Here is a 19708-nt window from a genome sequence, read left to right as displayed (position 1 = left end):
ATGAAACACGTCAGAACAAAACACTGACCATGCTACTTATTTTTAAAACTGTCAGAATATGGCTTTATATTTCTCAAAGTGTTAGCTCAGTTGTTAGTTTACCTAAAAGATAATAGAGGGAGTGTTTTGGGGGCAAATTTTATTAAGCAGTGTTGCATTCAAAGTTGAAAGGCTCTATTGTTAGGACATCTGTGTTTTGACACCATAGCAATGGTACGAGGTCGGCCCTCCACCGGTCTTCTGGCTCTCTGGCTTCTTCTTCACACAAGCCTTCCTGACTGGCGCCCAGCAGAACTATGCCAGAAAACACACCATCCCCATTGACCTTCTTGGGTTTGACTATGAAGTGATGGAAGACAAAGAATATAAGACTGCTCCAGAAGATGGTAAGTACAGTGACAAAATGAGTTGGCTTATGTGCCTAGGCACTGAACAAAAAAATTAACATTCTTACTTACTTTGCTCATCTTTTAAAAAATTAATCACCATGTATTCACTTGCCTTCAAATGACTGAGAAAAAATGTATAAAGAGACAGTGAGCAAGAGAAAAAAAGAGAGAACGTGATAAAGCAAATGGGGATAAAAGAAACCTGAATAAAGAGTATATGTCCTTTGTACTGTTTTATGCTTGCAAATTTTTATAAGTTTGAAATTATTTCTAATAAAAAGTTAGGAAGAAAGCAATAATGAAATTAACAATACATGGGAAAATCGACCATAATCTTATGGAGACTTTGGGGCATATAGATGGCACATTGAAAAGGAGATTTTCCTGGTCCTTGAAAGAGGATACCTTTTCAGACCCCTAAATCATGTATTTTTTCCTGTCATATACATTGCTGCAAAACTTTAAAAAGCTAATATCTAATAGGAATATTTATTTTGTGATTGAAAGATTATGAGGAAATTTATCTTTATTTTTTTAATTGATTGTGTTTTCAATAATCAGAGGATACCTTAATGTTTTATTCCAAATTCAGTGGCAGGGCTACTATTTTAAACAAGCATTATTTTTGAAATACTGCAGATTCCTAATGTTACCAAAATAGGGCTGTCTTTGAATAAATGACATTAATCTCTAAATGACCATTAATGTGTCCTGCTATAACTGATGTGTCAAAGACAGTTCTGCTTCCTTATTCATAGCTGAATGATGAATTCACAGCCTCACTCTGTTAGACACTGGGGATATGAACAGTGAACAACTTAGACAGGAACTTGGCCCTCAACTAACTTATACTCTGCTAGGAGATACGAACAAGTAGACATGTCATCACAACAGTGTGGGATAATCACAACACTGTGCCAACTGGTTTTACTTTATATCGATTGTCACAAATCTCAAGGGGTTGGTAACACTATGAAGAAATCCACCCAGTATCTCCTGGGAAAGTTGCTTTCCCACTCTCGAAACAAGAGTTATCTTTCCTCTGCCCCTACAGCTCACCTCATTTTTTATTGAAAAAATAAGAAGACATCAGATAGAGCTTTTAGCAACACCAAATCGGTGAATCTGTCCACATCTGCACCCTCTGGTAGTCCAGATCCCATTTTTTCCCTCCTTCAAGGAATTTTGCTCCTTGAATTGTGTCCTCTTTTAGTGAAACCAACAGCATTGCTCTCGGCACTGGGTAATTCCTATCAGTATGCAACATGCTCTAGAATCTCTCATCTTGAAACAAATCAATAAAGAATTCCAATAGTTTAAATGCTAGCGTCCTTTTGGCTACTGTCTCATATCTCCGCCACCCTTTATAGAAAAATTCTCAAAAGAATCATGTTTACATGTCATCTCCAGGTTCGAACTTCCTATATCCTATCTGCCTTTCATCCTCGCCAATCAACTGATGCTATTCTTTTCAAAATCACTAATGACTTCCATTTTGACAAAGCCTACGAATTCTCTTCTGTCTTCATCTTAACCTCTTAACAGTTTCTACCAGTTGACAACTGCCTCTTTTGAGAGACATCCTTTCTTCTCCCTTGGTTTCCAAGACATCACCTTATCCTGATTTTCCTTTTCTCACTGGAAATAATTCATGCTTCATTGCTAGCTTATCCTCCTCTAAATATTGGGTTCTCAAGAACTCCGTCCTGGGACTATTTCTCTTTTCTTATTGTGTCCTCTCCCCCAAGTGACCTCATACTTTTATATGTCTTTAAGTATTATCTCCTAGCTGATACCTTCCAAGTTTAAATGTCCAGCCTAGATCTTTTTCCTAAGAAAGATATAGAGACCTATATATCCAACTGCCCACCTGACATCTCCACTTTGGTGTCTCCTGAATATGTAAAATTTATAATGATCTTTAATGAATGGCACTGCCATCCAGCCAGAAATGCATGAATTCTTCCTCATTCTTCCTCACCCTCACACACTCACATCAAATGCAGTTGCTTGTTCGTGATCCTACTGCCACCACCATTTTTATAGACTTTTCTGCTCTAGCATTTTACCTTGTCTCCCTACTAGTATCACTATATTCTTGTAATTCTTAATTTATACCAAAGCGACAGAAATTTTTTAAAAATGTAAACAGATTATGTCACCACTAAGATTCCATTGAAAATTCAGACAACTAAATTTGTATTCATCTTTTTTCCTTAGCGCCTAGCAGAGCATCGGGCACATAATAGGCCCTCAAAAGCTGCTATAGAAATCTACTACAAATATATGGAATCTAATCCAATTTTTTAAGTTACCGTTTATTGCAATCTTCTTTAATACTTAAAAGATTTTGTTGTTGTTGTTGTTGTTGTTTTTTGCAGAAACATATTTAAGAGCAATATATGCAAAGGAAAAAAAATCATTGAGACAAATGATGTCTTAAAATTAATCATTTCCCCCATCCCTAGATGCCTAACCCATCATTAATCTGGCCACTTGTTCAGAATACTTTTATTTCTAACACACTCAGAATGAGCACAGTGCTGCATACCTGAAGGGCATTTAACAACTTCTTGCTAAATTGTTTATTGTTTCTTTAATTATATAGGTCTTTAAAAAAAATACCTTCTGTTTCAGCTCACTATATTACATGCTATAAAAGACACCGATAAATAGCAGTTCCCCCATTCTCTTAAAAGTCAAAATATGGATAAATTAGCAACATACCAAGAAGGATAAATAATTCGGTTCAAACTAAGTATTTGGAAAGTGGGGAAGGGAGTGTTTAAGTTAGGTAAGGGCAAAGCAAAGTAGGGCAGAGGGTTGCTCTCACCACTACTGGCTTCCAGAAACTGCCTGGCCCTTTACATTTAATTTTCACAGATACTACTATCATTCCCGTTATACAGAGGTGGAAAATTAGGCTCAGAAAGGTTAAATAACTCACCCAAGGTCTCACAGCTAGCAAATTGGCAGGGTTGAGACTCAAACCTCAGGCCTTCTGGTTCTCATGCTCAGCTAATGGCTTTCTCTATGGCCTGTTGAGTGTTGTTGCAGAAGTTTGAAAACATCATCATATTTCTAAGGAAGCCTCTTGAAAGCGCCATGGTTGATTCTGAAGCATTTAATTCAGATGCAAGAATTATTTTTCTAAATTTTCCTCATTTCATTATTATAAAAGTAGAAGACGACATTTGGATTAAAGTCTAAAGAGTAGTGATGATGTCCCTGAGAGTGATATGTTTTTGAACTTGGCTGAAAGATAGAATTTATAAAAGCACTGACTAAGGTTTATAAACTAGCTAATATCTAAGATCAAATTATTGAATTCCCAATCATTATACACTGAATTTAGAGTGAAGAGCAGTTAGTGTTTCTTTTTACAATGATTAACTAGTTTAACCCACAACCACTCTTATTAAAGATTCAATTTATTAAAATCCAAAATTATCTTGAAAATAGTGGAGCATATATAAATCACAACTTACTTAAAGAGCAACAAAGACGATTCAGGGTTCCAAGATTGCATAATAAAGAGTAGCCATCAATTAAATAAACCATTTCACTGAATACCAAATATCAGCCCAGGTTTGATCTGTAATTGCTTAGTCACTAAATCATGAATTCTATTATTTTGTACACACAGAAACACACACATACACACACATACATTTTCACGAATAAATACAGATATCCATTTTATTCATTTTGTCATTCCAGTTTCCCCCTCCTACTTAGCTAACTACCAGAAAGAGAATGAGATACCTAGATTTATTTGGAGCAATGCAATGGCCTTTTCCCAAGGAACAGCTTTCTCACAGGACCCTAATGGGAATAGCACGGATTCCGCCTTGAGAACGGCTTGGGCTATCAGCACCATTTCTGTCTCTATCCTCTCTACTGCTCCACAGTCTGTCTTCTTTAGTTTACACTTTAGTGTGTGCCTGTTGCTGGGTACTGGGGCTCATAAAGAAGTCATCCTGATTTACGTTAAGATTAAATTAAACATAATAAAAAGGTCACTTTTAAAGTGATGCAAAGTGGCCACATTACCACTGTAAATCTGCCTAGATTTGGCATCATTTGTTCTAGATGTATTTGCCTAAGATCCTCATATCTGAAATACTGGGTTACTCAGTCATCAGTGGAGAGCACTACATGGCAGGAAGGCGGGCAGGAAACAGTGAACAAGAGAGGGGCTGGAGAAGCTGTAGGTGTTGCTGTGCTGACCATATCTCATAGATGGCAAAGGCGTGACACAGAGTAGGAGTGGCTGTGAACTAGGACCCTGTTAACATCTACCTGTCCTCATATATGTTGTGTTTTCCATAAAGCCCTTATTGACCATGAGAAATAAAAATGCATTTGAATATTCCCATCACCTTTCCTATAAAATTGTTATTGGATTGGAGGAAACTTTTATCCCTACTGCCACTCTTCTTAGGTGTTGACACGAACTCTCCCATTTACTCTCTGTGACATTAGTTTTCTTTCCCAAGGGAGAAACAGATAACCAGTTGGTTAGTGCCGGAGATATACTGGGCTATGCTTACAAACCAGCGAGGCCAGGGTATTAAACGGCTCTCTCGGATCTATCTGTAGGGTCCTCTCTACTCTCCCTGTTCCCATCAGTTATTGTGACTGGCTTTCAGGTCATAGATCTGACTAGAGAGGTTTAGCTTGGAGGATGTGATTGCAGACCTATTTCTCCCTCAGGCAGGTCAACCCTCACATTGCCCCAGGCTAAAGATGCATTTTGCAATTCAGCTTTATCAGAGTAATACTCTGGGGAGTTATTGGACAAATGCTTTGCCAATTAATAAAACTGACATTTTATTCCAACTATTCTTTCCATCAGTTAAACCCAAGAGAAAAGGTAATTCTTCCCAACATTTATCATTGAACTATCCACATACAGCTTTTTACATTTAACTACAGTCATAAACGACATAACGTTTAGGTCAATGACAGACCACATATAGGACGGTGGTCCCTTAAGATTATAGTGGACCTGAAAAATTTTTATCTCCTAGTGATGTTGTAGTTTAGTGCAAGGCGTTAAACTCACGTTTGTGGTGACGCTGGTGTAAACACACCTACTGCACTAAAAAAAAGCATAGCACATGTAATTATGTACAACACATATTACTTGATAATGATAATAAACAACTATTTTACTGGCTTATGTATTTACTATACTATTCTTTTCATTGTTATTTTTAGCATGTACTCTTCCTACTTATATAAAAAAAAGTTTGCTGTAAAACGTTGTTACGCTGCAATAGCCTTATACATCGAGTGTTTACCTGTCTCTTGATGACATCATTTCTCATGTGCTTGATTTAAACTCATGTTGTTTTGAACAGTAACATGCTATACAGGCTTATAGCCTAAGAGCAATAGGCTATACCATAAAGCCTAGATGTGTAGTAGGCTTTACTATCTAGGTTTGTGTAAGTGCACTCTCTGATGTTCACAGAACAACGAAATCACTTAAGAACGCATTTCTCAGGACATAACCCCATAATTCAGTGGCACATGACTGTATAATTAAATAAAATTTAAAATTCAAACCCTTTGGTCACTAGCTGTGTTTCAGGTATTTAATAGTCAGTGGCTACCATATTGGAAGTACAGATATAAAACATTTCCATAATTGCAAAAAGTCCTGTTGAACAGCACTGCCAAAGTGGATTTTTATATATTACTTCACAAAGTGCTTTCACCAGTATTAGCTGATTAGACCCTAACAACTCTAAAAGGTAGACAAAGCAAGCATTATTGTTTTACAAGTTTCCCAGCTGTTCTCCAAGTGACAGAACAAGTTTAAAGTTAAATGAATTGCTCAAGGTCACATAGCAAATTAGGAACTAAACCCTAGGTTAAAGTTCCACATTGCTTCACTTTACATCTGTGCAAGAATTATAATGAATGTTTTCATGTACAGATACCTATATTCAAATACATGACGCTGTGCTAAATGGATAGCCAGAGAAAATGATTGGGTTTTACTGATTTCCTAATTTGTGTTCTCCAGCTGTTAGTATATGATATTACATACTAGAGGGAGTTCATCCATGTGTCTTTGCAGTGAGAATACATTCCAAAATTGAGGAGAAACTTAACTCTCACAACATTACAGATTTGCAAGAGTATTTTGTTCACATGCTGCCTAGAAGCCACTGGATCCCTGCAAGTACATTAAGAACTTTTCTTGCAGATTCCATGGCCTCTGATGTTATAACCATTGGCCAATTAAAAGTATACATCTGCTAGTGTTCACACAAACTAACTTCCCTTTCCTCTTTTATCTTCCGCATGCAGTTTTACTAGTAATTAACTAGGCAAAGTATAAATATTCTTGAAACATGGATGTTAAGACAAAGCACTCAGAACTCTGCTTTTGTTTTAGAATAAGTCTTAAGTTGCTGACCTAGTATAACCTGCATAGTATTCATCCATAGGAATTTCTGATTCAGAATGCAATCAATATGCATATTTAAAGTGTTGTGTTAATCTGCTTCTTTTATATTTAGGTGTTTTAATTCATGGACTATTTCTGGATGGAGCTTCTTGGAATAGAAAGATAAAGAAACTTGCAGAATCACATCCCAAAATTCTTTATGATACAGTGCCTGTGGTTAGTATTTTTCTAAGGATATACGTGATGATGGGAAAGGGGAGTGCTATTTACACACACACACACACACACACACACACACACCCCTTGTTATTCAGGGTAATTATGTTTTACAGAGCCAACACTAAATAGTGAAAACTGAACCAATGCACCTTGGAGAAACTAAAAAGGTTAAGTTTCCATGATCCTCTGGTCACATTTCGGTTAACTGATCAATACAAAACCTGGTTTCATTTGTTCGTTTAAAGGCCCCTTACTTAATATGTATTGTTGATTCAGTAACATTGAACTTATGGACAGCAGCACTGTAACGCATGCCTGAAGGAAGTTTATTGTATTTTCTCCATGAGGTCCATCACAGCCTTCTTGCACTGAGGAATATCAGACAGCACCTCAGCATTACACTTGGGGGCCATTTTAAACAGTGAAATCGCCATCGACAACTACAAAAAGAAACCCATAAAAATGCTTAAAACTTGATATTAAATAAACCATGAAAAGGATACTTGTTTAGTTATGAGAGATAAAACAAAAAGGCAGAATGTCACAGGTTCAGCCTCAGCTGGGAATGTGCTTGTCTGGTGATTCACATATTTTGCTGCTCTGAGCATGCCTGCAAATGACCATGTGCAGAGTACTGATTTTAGGATTATAAATAAATTTTAATGATAGGCAGACTTGCAAATACAGAATTCAGAAGTAATGAGGATTGACTGAATTTATGTATCCACATATATATAGTTTGTTATATATTTCTTACATACATCTTGAGCTAAAAATGTGAAATTTACAGATTAAAAGACTATATGAAAACCACCCACATAAAATTTCTAGGCACCTATCTGCAGCTTGAGCAGAGTAAGCTATACAAATAATGTTTCCATCTGTTACATCATGTAAAAATGACTAGATAGATTTTCACACAATTGAATGGTTTGTCCGGGATGGTGTGATAAAATATAGGCTGTGGATTTACATAAATTCTGTTTGTGGGACACTGGGAACAGCTCTGACAGGCAAATATCCTTCAGAGCAGCTCTAACAGGTATAGTAAAGGACAACCAATTGCAAGAAACCTGAGATAAAGATACCGTGGACAGAGAGTTTCAAATATGAGACCCAAACTGAAAGTTACAAGGGCAGATGTACAATTTCAGAAGTTGATTGGGGTCAAATTTTTTTCTTTCACAGCAAACTCAAATAGTTGTAGTGAAGAGCAGAAGAAATTTATAAGTGGATGATTCTTCTGCAAAAAGAAATCACTTATTAAGAAAATCCACTCTTAGTTGAAATGAAATGCATCCAACTTGAGTGTTATAAGTTCTCATATTTAACTACATCCAAAAAACTGCTTTACAAATCCTCCTTATAATCATCTGGATTCCACAATCATATGAGAGAAAAATAGAGACTAATATCCTCATCAGCTACTTCATACAATCTGTGTTTTGACCTGAAAAACCTAAAAGAAGTCTTTGAATAGTGGGGCTGTCAAGCCATATCCCCCTATGGATTGCTGCTATTACAATAGAAAAAGAAATTTAATTAAATTATAAAACAAAACATTATTTCACCTTTACGATCAGTTTGTTCTTTACTTTTACATTCAGAGATCAACTTGCCCCCAAATCCTATTTTTGTGATTGGTACAGTTCGACAATGCTTAACATTCTAGTAACTTAGCTCATGACTTTCTAAAATCAATGTGGGTACATTGTATAGGTATAAAGGAATGCAACTGTTTAAACAGCACAACAAACATAATAGCCCCTTTAAAATATTCACCTGAAATGGGGACGTGATCTAGTCCTATAATCATCGATAAAAATCCTTTAGAATTTTTGGGATTGGCCTTTAATAAAACACGATTTTGAGTAGCCATGGCAGCAGTTCTCTCCTTTGAAAGTTTATCTGGCTTTTGTTATTGTAAGCACCATAAGTCATCCCCAGGTTAAGTATGGTGGAGAGGTGATGAATAAATAGATGGGTAATATGCTTTTTGACAGAGGAGGTGAAAATGACTTTTTTCTCATTTAGTTTCTAAACTAGTTCTGAAGATAGTTTTGAGAGCTCTAGAAAAAATGTTTTGAACAATGGCAGTACTGACAAAGAAAATCTATTTGGACTACAGAAATTTGCAGACATAAGTAACTTTACTCAACAATATCGTACATATGTTCAAATAAATACAAGAGCCTTGACTTACAAAAGTTTTATGCACTTTCTTCCAGATGTGGCTAAAGCCCTGTAAGAGGGTAGATATACCAGAACGACCAAGTTATGTTGCTCCACTGTATAAGACAAGTGAGCGAAGAGGAACATTATCTACTACTGGCCATTCTACGAATTTTGTGATTGCCATGACTCTTCCCTCTGACCAACCTCAAGAACACTGGATTGGACGGGGCGTAGCACTGCTATGTCAACTTAATTCATAGTTTAGTTAGGAAGATGTCGTTTCCCTGTTCCTATTTCTTATTAGATTGCTGAGTAGAAAATATATTTCACTTTTAAAATTTATTTGATTTAATCAATTTGACTAAAGTTATACTTAACTATAAATTTATTAAAGTGCGAATGCAGCCTATGTTTCAAATGATCATACTACAGTGTAAGGAAATGTCCTGAAATAAAGATTATACTGAAGAAAACACACTGATGTATTTGCTCTTTTTGAATAACTTTATTTTGGGAGCGTTCCATAAGCATTAGGAACATACATAAAATGACACACCACTGTTGACAATGCAAAATAACAGCATTTGATCATTTTCATCCTCAAAATTTAAAAAAAATGATTCAGTTACAACAACAAAAAAAAAGTTTAGATATTTTAGCAAGTATCACCTTGCAGGACCATAATCACGTTTAAGCCACTGACTTATTGTTAATGGAAAAAATTCACACTGCATCTAGTTACTACAGTATTTCTAAGCATAATCACAGCTGATTGAACGCAATGTGATATACACCAAAATTGATATGGATGTCACACAGTGACAGCATTGTACAAGTAACATTAATAACCTCCAACAAACACATGTTAAATTAGGCTGGTCAAGCTAAATGGAATGTTGGAGCTAAACAGAAATGTAGTGGAATTCAGATTGTCTAGTAAGACTTGAAATTATACATTAGAATGATGTGAAAGCTAAATACTGGTGGAACCCTAACAAAATACTAGCAGCAACTGTTTACAGCCCTCTTAAAATGTTAAAAAAATCTAGCAAATAAAGATACCATATTTTTGAGAAAATATAAAATGTTATATACTTCAGCATAACCTATTTGCTTTAAATCAGGCATTTATTTTAAGACTGGGAGTATATTCCAGCTGTTGCTTTTCATAAAAGTATTTCAATTAAGCAGATTTAATAATGCTGGAATGCAGAATCCTCCTTGGGTATAAAAACCCAAAAATGAATTATAAATATACCTTGGTTCAGAAAGCAAGATACTTGAATCACTTGAAGCTGGCAGTACTAAATAAAATATCAGCACTTTTTAGCGAGGCTGCTTGAAGGGCCAAGCAATGAGATGAAAACTGTCCTAATTCAGTGCCCAATGCTGAAAATAATCTATGTATATATAAAACTGCTATTTGTTACAGGAGATCATGGAGAAAGCCAGAAATAATTTTTCAAATTCAGGCATAAATTAAGGAAATAATACCTAAGATCCCTTGGTTACAGCATAAAGAAGAAACACTGGTAATACTTTATTAATACCTGAATGCCTGAATGCATGTGCTGCTCTCAAAGTTCTGTGGTTTTTGTTTATAAAGTAAGAGGAAAGGAACTGAAGAAAGGAGGACAACTAAATGAAAACATTTTAATGGAATGGAAAGAGTTCAGCTCTTAAATATTTGAACAATAAGATTTTTAAAGCAGCTACATTGGTAGCCAAGCAGATTAAAAGAAAGCTACCTGCACATAGTTAAAATACAGTTTACCTGGCATAAATGAAGACCATGTGGCACAAGGTGTAAACAGAAAGCTACATGCATATGGCTAGCACTACAAATTATTAGGTCAAAATTCAGAATAAACATGGCTTGCACTTCTCACAAATCAATCACAATTATGTAGGAGAAAAGGGCACCTAAAAAAGAGACTAATCCCTATTAGGCACCAACAGCATATCTTGGCACAAAATGATCAAGTGATTTCAGTTGAGTTATTTAAATATATCTCCAAGTCACTTGGTACTACAATAGCCATAGTATAAATGGAGTTATCCTCATAACCATTTTGACACTCCATGTACAGATTATGGACATGGTACATTTGGATTTACTGCCAGCCACAACATGGTTGCAATGCCAAACTGGTAAAGCAATGCATACATTTAGAACTTAAATTTCCCAAATAACTAGTTAGTACTGTTAAAGTAGGAACACTGAATATTTAGACCACGTTTGGGTTCTTCATTTCTCTGATATATTCTAGAGGGTTACAATTTTAACAAGAAAAAAAATACCCCACATTTTATCACATGCTCCACCCCCTACCCCCACCCAAAACTGTAACGCAAAAGTTAAAAAAAAAAAAATCAAACACCAAGTATAATATTAATACAAAGAACCATTATGAATCTTTCATTAAACTGGTCACACAAACATACAATCACAAATTTCAGTAGTTGAGGCTGCAAGTTTAACCACTATGCAAATATATACAAAAATAGTAACTCTAGATTCAAGAATAAGGGCTTTTCCCAATGCTAAATTCACACTCTCTAACTCAGCCTGAGCTTTCCTCTAGGTCCTATAGTCTACTTTATGCAATTTCAAAGTCATCAGTTGATCCCTATTACCATATATATATATATGTAGCTGAATTAAAGGACACAATTCACTTTTAGCACAAAGAAAAGTCTGCCCAAAGTCCATTTAAAATATTCTTAAAGTTAAGTGATTTTTTGGTTCAATTTCTATTTCTGCATAGCCACAGAAGTTTCTACTAATAAAGAGACTACTTTAGTGTTTTATATGATTATTTTTTAAAAAGTCTTAATCAAACCTATATCAACATTAGTTCATGGAGTCCCATTTTCTCCTCTTTATCACAAGCTTTCTATATTTTAAAAGACCCCTTCACACAGGGAAAACAGTACTGAGCACCAGTCTTGGGGTTTAGCTCAAATCTATGGAACTTATAAGTAGTGCAAGCCACTGACTTTTCTTTGAGCAATGTGCATACAGTACAAGAAACAGATGCAAAGCGGCATGGTAACATTCTCGTAATCAACAGTGATTACTGGGAATGATCAAAACTGGAGGTCAAACACAATTTTGTCTTCGTAGAGGGCAATCACCAGCATGACGGCAAATCCAAACAGCAATCCTAAATTCTGAAGAATGAATTGCCCCACTGGACAAAAACCATGTTCTTCATTGTCACCATCACCATGCAACATTTCTGGAAGCTGGAAAGAAAAACCACCCAGATACTTACAAGCAATTTTGTATAATATTCTGCTCAACTTTTTTTTTTACATTTTCCTACTTAAGAACACTAATGAATAAAGCATAACTACAAATACAATAATTTTTTTATTGAACATAATGCTAACCATAACATACTTTAGTCAAGTACTGCAACAGAAATTTTATGCTCTGGCTATGCATTAATAAATACTAAAGCTATTCCCTCCTATCCCCTAACACACACACATATACATTAGTCATTTTTTAGTTACTTATTGTCTACTGACTTTATCAATTCTAACATTTACTTTATGCTAAATGTATGATATAACTTATTATTGCCAATAAAATTCTCAGAAAAAATTATTCCCAGACTTACTGATCTATCTAAACTCACTGAGAAAGTAAAATTCCTTTTGGGGATAACCATTTCAAAACGCTATCATTTCTTTATCCTTTTTCATTTAAAATTCTCATTTCCAACTGCACACAATAGCAAAGACAGACATTTACAGACAATTCCAAACTGGCATCTCTATGCCCTTAAGCACCATTATCTTCCTTTCAATAACAGACACAGAAAACAGTATATCAAAGCTATCCAATATCCAGCATAACTAATACCAAGTTATGCACACAGTTTTCACAATGTACTCTATTCTCTTAATAGTGATACAAATTTAAATAATTGAAAGTGTCCAATATCTTTAAAGGCATAGAGCACTGAAAAGTTTATAGTTCAACTTCAAAAGCATAAGTATATACTATTACATTTAAAAATAATCCATAGTTCAAAGTATAAAGTTTAAATCTTTAAGTAATAAGATTTGTTGTGCATTATTAAAGCATAAATTATTTCTACCCAAACCTAATAAAAATTATGAAAGAATTGCTACTTCTAATTTTCACTTTTAATTTTGTTTTATTGTTTTTCAAGTGCGATGAATATCTACAGAAAGAGGACATTGATATGCTACTTTCTTAGACATTAAGCTTTACTCCAAACAGTAGCTTGGCGTTTTGGGATTCAGGGAGGAGAAATGTAGTATTAAGAACACAATGCCTGCCTGAGAAGAAAAAAAACATTATTTATAATTAAATAATGAGTACAATTAATCTTCGAATTAATCTATCATGCTCTGACAGTGCTACAGTATATTTAACAATCTCCTGAGGGTCTTATTTAAGAACTACTTCATGCTGGTCATCTCTTCTGTTTAAGTCTATGGCAGTAGTGTATAACAGCTAATATAGACTATTGTTCTTGTCCAGCAGTTAAGTGGTTGTGACAGAAACCACTAAAAATAGCAGAACCGAATAACTGTGAAAGAGACCACATTGTCCACAGCACCTAAATATTTACTATCTGATCCTTTACAGAAAGTTTACCAACCCCTGGATTAAGACGAAACGGACAACTTCCTACCTACGGTTCTAGTAAGAAGACTATTTTATTTGATCTTTTCTCCTCAATTACTCCAAGTTTTTATTGTTACAAAAACTTTTAATTCTGACTATTCCTATATAGGATGTTTCACAGAAATATCCCCCTAAATATGCGTACATACCAGCTAGAATAGAGACTATGCTTTCCCTGCATTCAATTCTATCCTGAATGACAAAGCCTGTATTTAACCACCACTAGGAGCCAGCCAGTGCACACTGGTATGGGCATATTCGTTTCCTTACTGATTGAGAAACAGCTTTATCTAAAGCCCCCTGAAACCAGATGTCTCCACCTGGATATCCTAAAGGTATCTCAAACTAAAACTTCTGCTACTGTTGCTACCTTATTAAATGGCTGTAAATCAATCAAAACTTCCTCTCTACAGCTAAAGTGGTCTTTCTAAAACAAAAATGTGTGCATGTCATTGTTGCTTACATCTTTTAATGGCTCTCCAAAATTTACAAAATAAACCCTGATCTTTATAGCATGGCATGTTGTGTGAGTGTCGTGATCTGGCCAACATCCACCTGATGACTCTATGCATATAATTTTTTAATCCGTTTTTTTCCACTAATGTTAGAAAACACATAATTTCAGTGTCATTAAATCCTAAAACATATGTGAAATAATTTGTCCCCTTTCTCTTGTACATTTAGGGTGTTTCTAACATAATTGTGATGTTACAAATACTACTGCAAAAAATACTTTAATACATTTTATTTTTTGTTTGCTTGCTTGTTTTATTAGCAGTAGTCATTTAAGGTTATTTCCTCAAAATACAGTTCCAAGAATAGACCCACTGGACAAAGAATGATGCTATTTATCATTCCTCTTTCTCATATGTCTTTCCTCTTGCTTCTAATATACTCTTCTTCATTCTTTAAAACTCAGCGTAGGTTTCCTATTCCAGAAAACCTTTCCTAATTTTATTTCTCAATTTTTTTAGCCAGCCTCTCTCTGTAGTTCCACAAACATGGTGCACTACTCTACAATATATATCAAAAGAACTGTAATTAATGGCTACTTTTCCCCTTCATTACACTATAAACCCTTACTGTAAAGATTCTCACATTTTTTTACATCTTTAGTTTCCTAGTAAAAGAATTAGCTCATACATTCTCCATTCAACTAACTGTGAACTACATCTCCAGCAGTGAAATATGATAGAAATACCGGCATACCTAGAACTGACATTCTAGTGAGGCACAAAATGAACTCAATAACTAAAATGTTTAGTGTGTTATTAATAGATCGAGATAAAAGTGCAAAGGAGAAAAAAGTAAAGTAGGGATAGAGGATGTAAAATGTTGGAATAGAGACTGAAATTTTAGATAGGATGCCTCACAAGAAGTGAGGGAGCTAGCCAGGAGAAAGTCTGTGGGCAAAATATTCCACATGGAGTGATCAACAAGAAGCAGAGTGTGCGCTTCCTTGAGAAGAGAGGGTAGAGATGAGGTATGGTTAGGAATATTAGAGAAGGAGGAGTGGAAATGCTTAAGGAAGATGAAAAAACCTGAAGGTCAAAACATGAATTTTGGTACTTTTACTCTGAATAAGATGGAAAACCAGTGAAGAGTCTGAAGCACACAAATAACATGGCCTAATCTTAAAAGGATCACTAAAATAGATCACTCTAAGCTGTTCTGTTGATCTAGAGTGTGGTGGACAAGGGAAAGGGCAAAATCAGGGAGAACAGCTAAAGAGAGAAAGATGATAGCAGACTGAATGAAAGTGATGGGAGTAGACATGGTTAGGAAGTGGATCCCTCAGGACTCAATGACAAACCAAATGTGGGAAGAACAGAGAGAGTAAAGCAAATAATACTCAGGATTCTGATATGAGCAACTAGAAGAATGGAGTTATTTATGAGATGGAGAATTCTACAGGAGGTGCTGGTGCAGGGAGTGGGGTTGGCAAATATCGAGAGGTGGGTTCTGAACTACATTTGCCTTTTAGACATTCACATAAGCAGGTGGAGAGACTAATCTGTAGTTAAGGAAAAGGTCTGGGCTAAAGACCAAAACTTAGGAATTATCAGCCAATAAATATACCATGAGACTAGATAGGATTACTTAGAGGGTTTTCATCAACATTTAGAGGTAGAGGAGAAAAAGAAGAACTAGTAAAAGCAACTGAGAAAGAAAGGCCAAAAAGGTAAGAAGCCAAGAAATGGTGGTGGTACAGAAGCCAATTAATAAGAGAATGTTTCAAAGAAAAGAGAATGATCAACTTCAAGTAAAATGAAGGTGGGCAGGATAAATGACCGGTGGACTTAGCAATGTAGTGGTAAATGGTAAATTTGACAAAAAAACAATCTGGAAGAGCTGTCAGGGAGAAAATCTTATGAGGCCAGACTCAAGAGAGAAGAGAGTTAAAAAACAAGGAGTGATTTGCTATAAGAGGTAAGAGCAATACGGTGATAGCTAAAACAAAAATTAGAGTAAGAAAGGTCCATCTCCCCTGACTTTTTAAGAAGGGAGAAGTAACATTAGGTTTATATACTGACAGGAATAACTCAGCAGAGAGGGAAAAATGAAGGACAATGAAAGAGGGGAGAATTTAAGGGAGTTAGCGTGAGGGGGTAGAAGTTCTAGGGAATGGTTTAAAGGAGGAGGTCTTAGCTAGAAACATAGACATTTCTTCATAGTAACAGGAAAAAAGGAAAATGGGCATAGATTCAGAAAGATAAACAGAAAGACTAAGTGGAACTTTATTTTCTAAACGTTCTACAACAAATAGGCATTAATTCTGTGATTAAAATTTTAGTAAATACACTTTTGAAATGAGACTATCTAATAGACTCTACGAGGAAGAAAAGTGAACATAATATCTAGTTTAAAACAAAAAGTAACAAAGTTGCTAGTTCTGCAAATACACTGTTTAACATAGTTAGAATATTAAAGTAAAATTAAAACTAATTGTTAGTGTTTAGATTTACTGACTTTAACTTTTTTAAAATTTAAGTATAGTTGTTACATAATATTAGTTTCAAGTGTACAATATAGTGATTTGACATTTTTATACCTTACAATGTGACCACCTCACTAATTCCAGTAATAATCTGTCACCATGTAAACTTATCACAATATTATTGATTATACTTCCCTTCACCTTCTTCACCCATTCCCCCATGCCTTCCTTTCTGGAAACCAGCCCTTTAGTCTCTATTTCTATGAGTCTGTTTTTGTTTTGTTTGTTCACTTGTTTTATTATTTTAGACTCCACATATAAGTGAGACCACACAGTAGATTTATCAACTCTAAAGTTAGAAGTAAGGGAAATTATAAATTCCTTGGAATACCATTTATTGCAGAAGACTGGCCTACCTAAGAAGTATACAGTGTTTCTTTCTTGTTTACCATAAGCAAGTGCAAAGAATTATTTTGTTAACAACAGCAAAACACATCTACCCCAATATTACAAAATCTTCAAAGAAGTGTAATAATTGTATAATTATATCTCTAAATACTATTGATAATTACTTTGAATAATAACATCATTTAGTCAAAAATCTTCAGCATCTCAACTGGTTTCTAAGGAATGAATCTTCCTACTTAAATATCTTTCCCTAATAGATTATTTAGGATATCACATGTCTTTAAAATGGGTAATATTTTTTTTAAATAATTAGTCTTTCAAACCACATCCAAGATTTCTATTTTTGGAAGTTGCATTCTATTTACAGATTCAGTATAATGAAGAGGTAAAATAAGGTATCTTACCATATCTACCAAGGCTACATAGAGGAACATGCCGGCAGTGATGGCAAAGATCCAGAGGGTGATGTTATTGGCATACTGACCAACAGCCGTGCCTATGAGCATGCCTATGTAAGCCATCATGGCAGACAGCAGGTTGTATACAATTGCTTGCTTTACAGTCATGCCTGCTTTAAGAAGAACTGCAAAATCACCTGTAGTTAAAACATGTGAGAGTTTTGAAACCATAAGTTTATACACACAAACTTAGGAAAACACCAATAAAAAACAAAATTAAGAATGATATAAAATGATAACCTTTAATGACTGAAATTTTATTATAAAAATTTATTTTTTACTTATTAAATTAAACCTTAATACATGCAAAAACTTGGAAAATCTCAAAGGCCATGATGCTGAAAGACAATATGAAAGGTTATTTATATATGATCTCATTTATATGATATTCTCAAAATGATAAAACTATAGTGATGGAGAAGATTCAGTTGTCACCAGGAAGCAGGGGTGGGAAAGGGGTATGACTATAAAGGGAGAGAGCATGAAGGAGTTTGTTGGGATGATAGAATTGTTCTGTATCCTGATGATGGTGATGGTTACACAAACCTATTTACATGTTAAAATTTTTTTTAAAACTACATCAAAATTTACTATACAACATGAAATGTAAAATTTTTTAAAATCAAGAAAAATAGAACAGATAAAAGAACTTGGTTAGTGCTCTTCTTGACAATTAAAGCTCTATGCTCTGATCTCTGCCCTTTTCTCAAAGAGTTTGTTACCTCTGTTCTTAGGCAAAATGGCTTAAGTAAGAATAGAGGTAATAAATACTGAAAATATTGTATGCTGTATACATTTATTTTTTTCCCAGAAAAACATTAAATCTTAATTCTGGAAGTGCTAAATATGTAAAAAAAGAACAGAGACTTTTTTTCACTCATCTAAAGTTAGAACTAAGAAAAAAAGGATTACATATTGCTTAGAGAGATGTTACTAGAAGGGCAAAATGTTGCTAGAAATAGTAGTCTTGAAGATAAAAGGTCAAAAGTAGTTTTACTAATTTTAACAAACTCTTTTTTGTTTTAGTTACTAAATATACAAACATCCAATCAATTATTGAACACTTAGTACATGCAAGGTACTATGTAGAATACTGTTTCTTTCTCTTAAAAAGGGAGCTACATGACTAAAACTTTGATCTGTTCTTTTTTAAATCTTATTGTTACAAGGTTCTAATTTATAACCGATAAGTTACAAAGTTCTAATTGATAACAATGACATTAGTGCAAAGCATTATTTTTACACATTCCAAGAAATTGCTACAAACGACATTCTGCAACAGTATTTGGGAGATTATCTCCCGTTAGCTTCTAAATTGCCATTCTCCAGTTTTCACCTGAAACTATCTCTTTACATCTTTTCTCCTCTAATCCTAAATACTTAATTCTCCTAGCGAGCATTGGATTCAATATCAGCTTTTATCTCTTCTCTCCCTACAGTTTTAATTTCCTCTGGCCTTTCCTTCTCAGCTTCTTCTAAGGAAGGAGCTCCCTAACTTCTTCTTTTACAAATTTCCCGGCCAAATTTTCAATAATTCACCCACCAACTGTGCTAAAGGGACAATTTCACTTAGCAAGGGGTTAGGTAATACAAAATGAGACTACAGAAATGTCTTTTAGATTATAAAATATAGCATTTCCTTTTATAGTTTCAAAACAGGGTTTTAAAAGGGGCATTATTTAATGCTCAATGAACAAAAGTACTATAGGCACAAACTGCCAAATTTGATGCCTTCCCTGATATTACTGGATAGCAAGATGATTTACTTCATCCTCAAATAACAATCAACAGCATGAATTAACTAATCAAGACTCATGAATTATTTTTTTTAATACTTTTAAAAATTGAGGTATAAGTTACATATTCAATTCCTTCCCCCCTGACCTCCCACTTTGGATGTAGAGTTCTATGAGTTTTGACAAAAATACATACCATGTAACCAATACCCACTATCAAACTCTAGAACTATTTCACCCCTAAAATTTCCTCAGGTCCCTCACTCATAGACAACCAGTGATCTGCTTTCTG

General features: G+C 34.7%; 2 protein-coding genes across 2 annotated transcripts in view; one reads left to right on the top strand and one right to left on the bottom strand.

Moving 5' to 3' along the window:
• The window catches only part of DNAH7 (dynein axonemal heavy chain 7), a 208265-nt gene extending 198585 nt beyond the window's left edge, over positions 1-9680 (top strand). The window contains exons 63-65 of the mRNA XM_039844299.1: positions 209-386; positions 6926-7029; positions 9261-9680. Of these exons, the coding sequence (XP_039700233.1) occupies positions 209-386; positions 6926-7029; positions 9261-9467 (489 nt within the window). The 3' untranslated portion in view covers positions 9468-9680. The remainder of the gene's footprint in view (positions 1-208; positions 387-6925; positions 7030-9260) is intronic.
• Positions 9681-9692: 12 nt separating this feature from the next.
• SLC39A10 (solute carrier family 39 member 10) overlaps positions 9693-19708 on the bottom strand; it is a 47639-nt gene continuing 37623 nt past the window's right edge. Inside the window, exons 9-10 of the mRNA XM_039844300.1 lie at positions 17627-17817; positions 9693-12456 (exon numbers count right to left, since the gene is read on the bottom strand). Coding sequence (XP_039700234.1) covers positions 12298-12456; positions 17627-17817 — 350 coding nt within the window. The 3' untranslated portion in view covers positions 9693-12297. The remainder of the gene's footprint in view (positions 12457-17626; positions 17818-19708) is intronic.

The sequence above is a fragment of the Pteropus medius genome, unplaced genomic scaffold, assembly GCF_902729225.1.
Source record: "Pteropus medius unplaced genomic scaffold, Ma_sr-lr_union100, whole genome shotgun sequence".
NCBI lineage: Eukaryota > Metazoa > Chordata > Mammalia > Chiroptera > Pteropodidae > Pteropus > Pteropus medius.
Note: the sequence above shows the minus strand (reverse complement) of the source record. Positions and strands in the feature narration are given on the sequence as shown.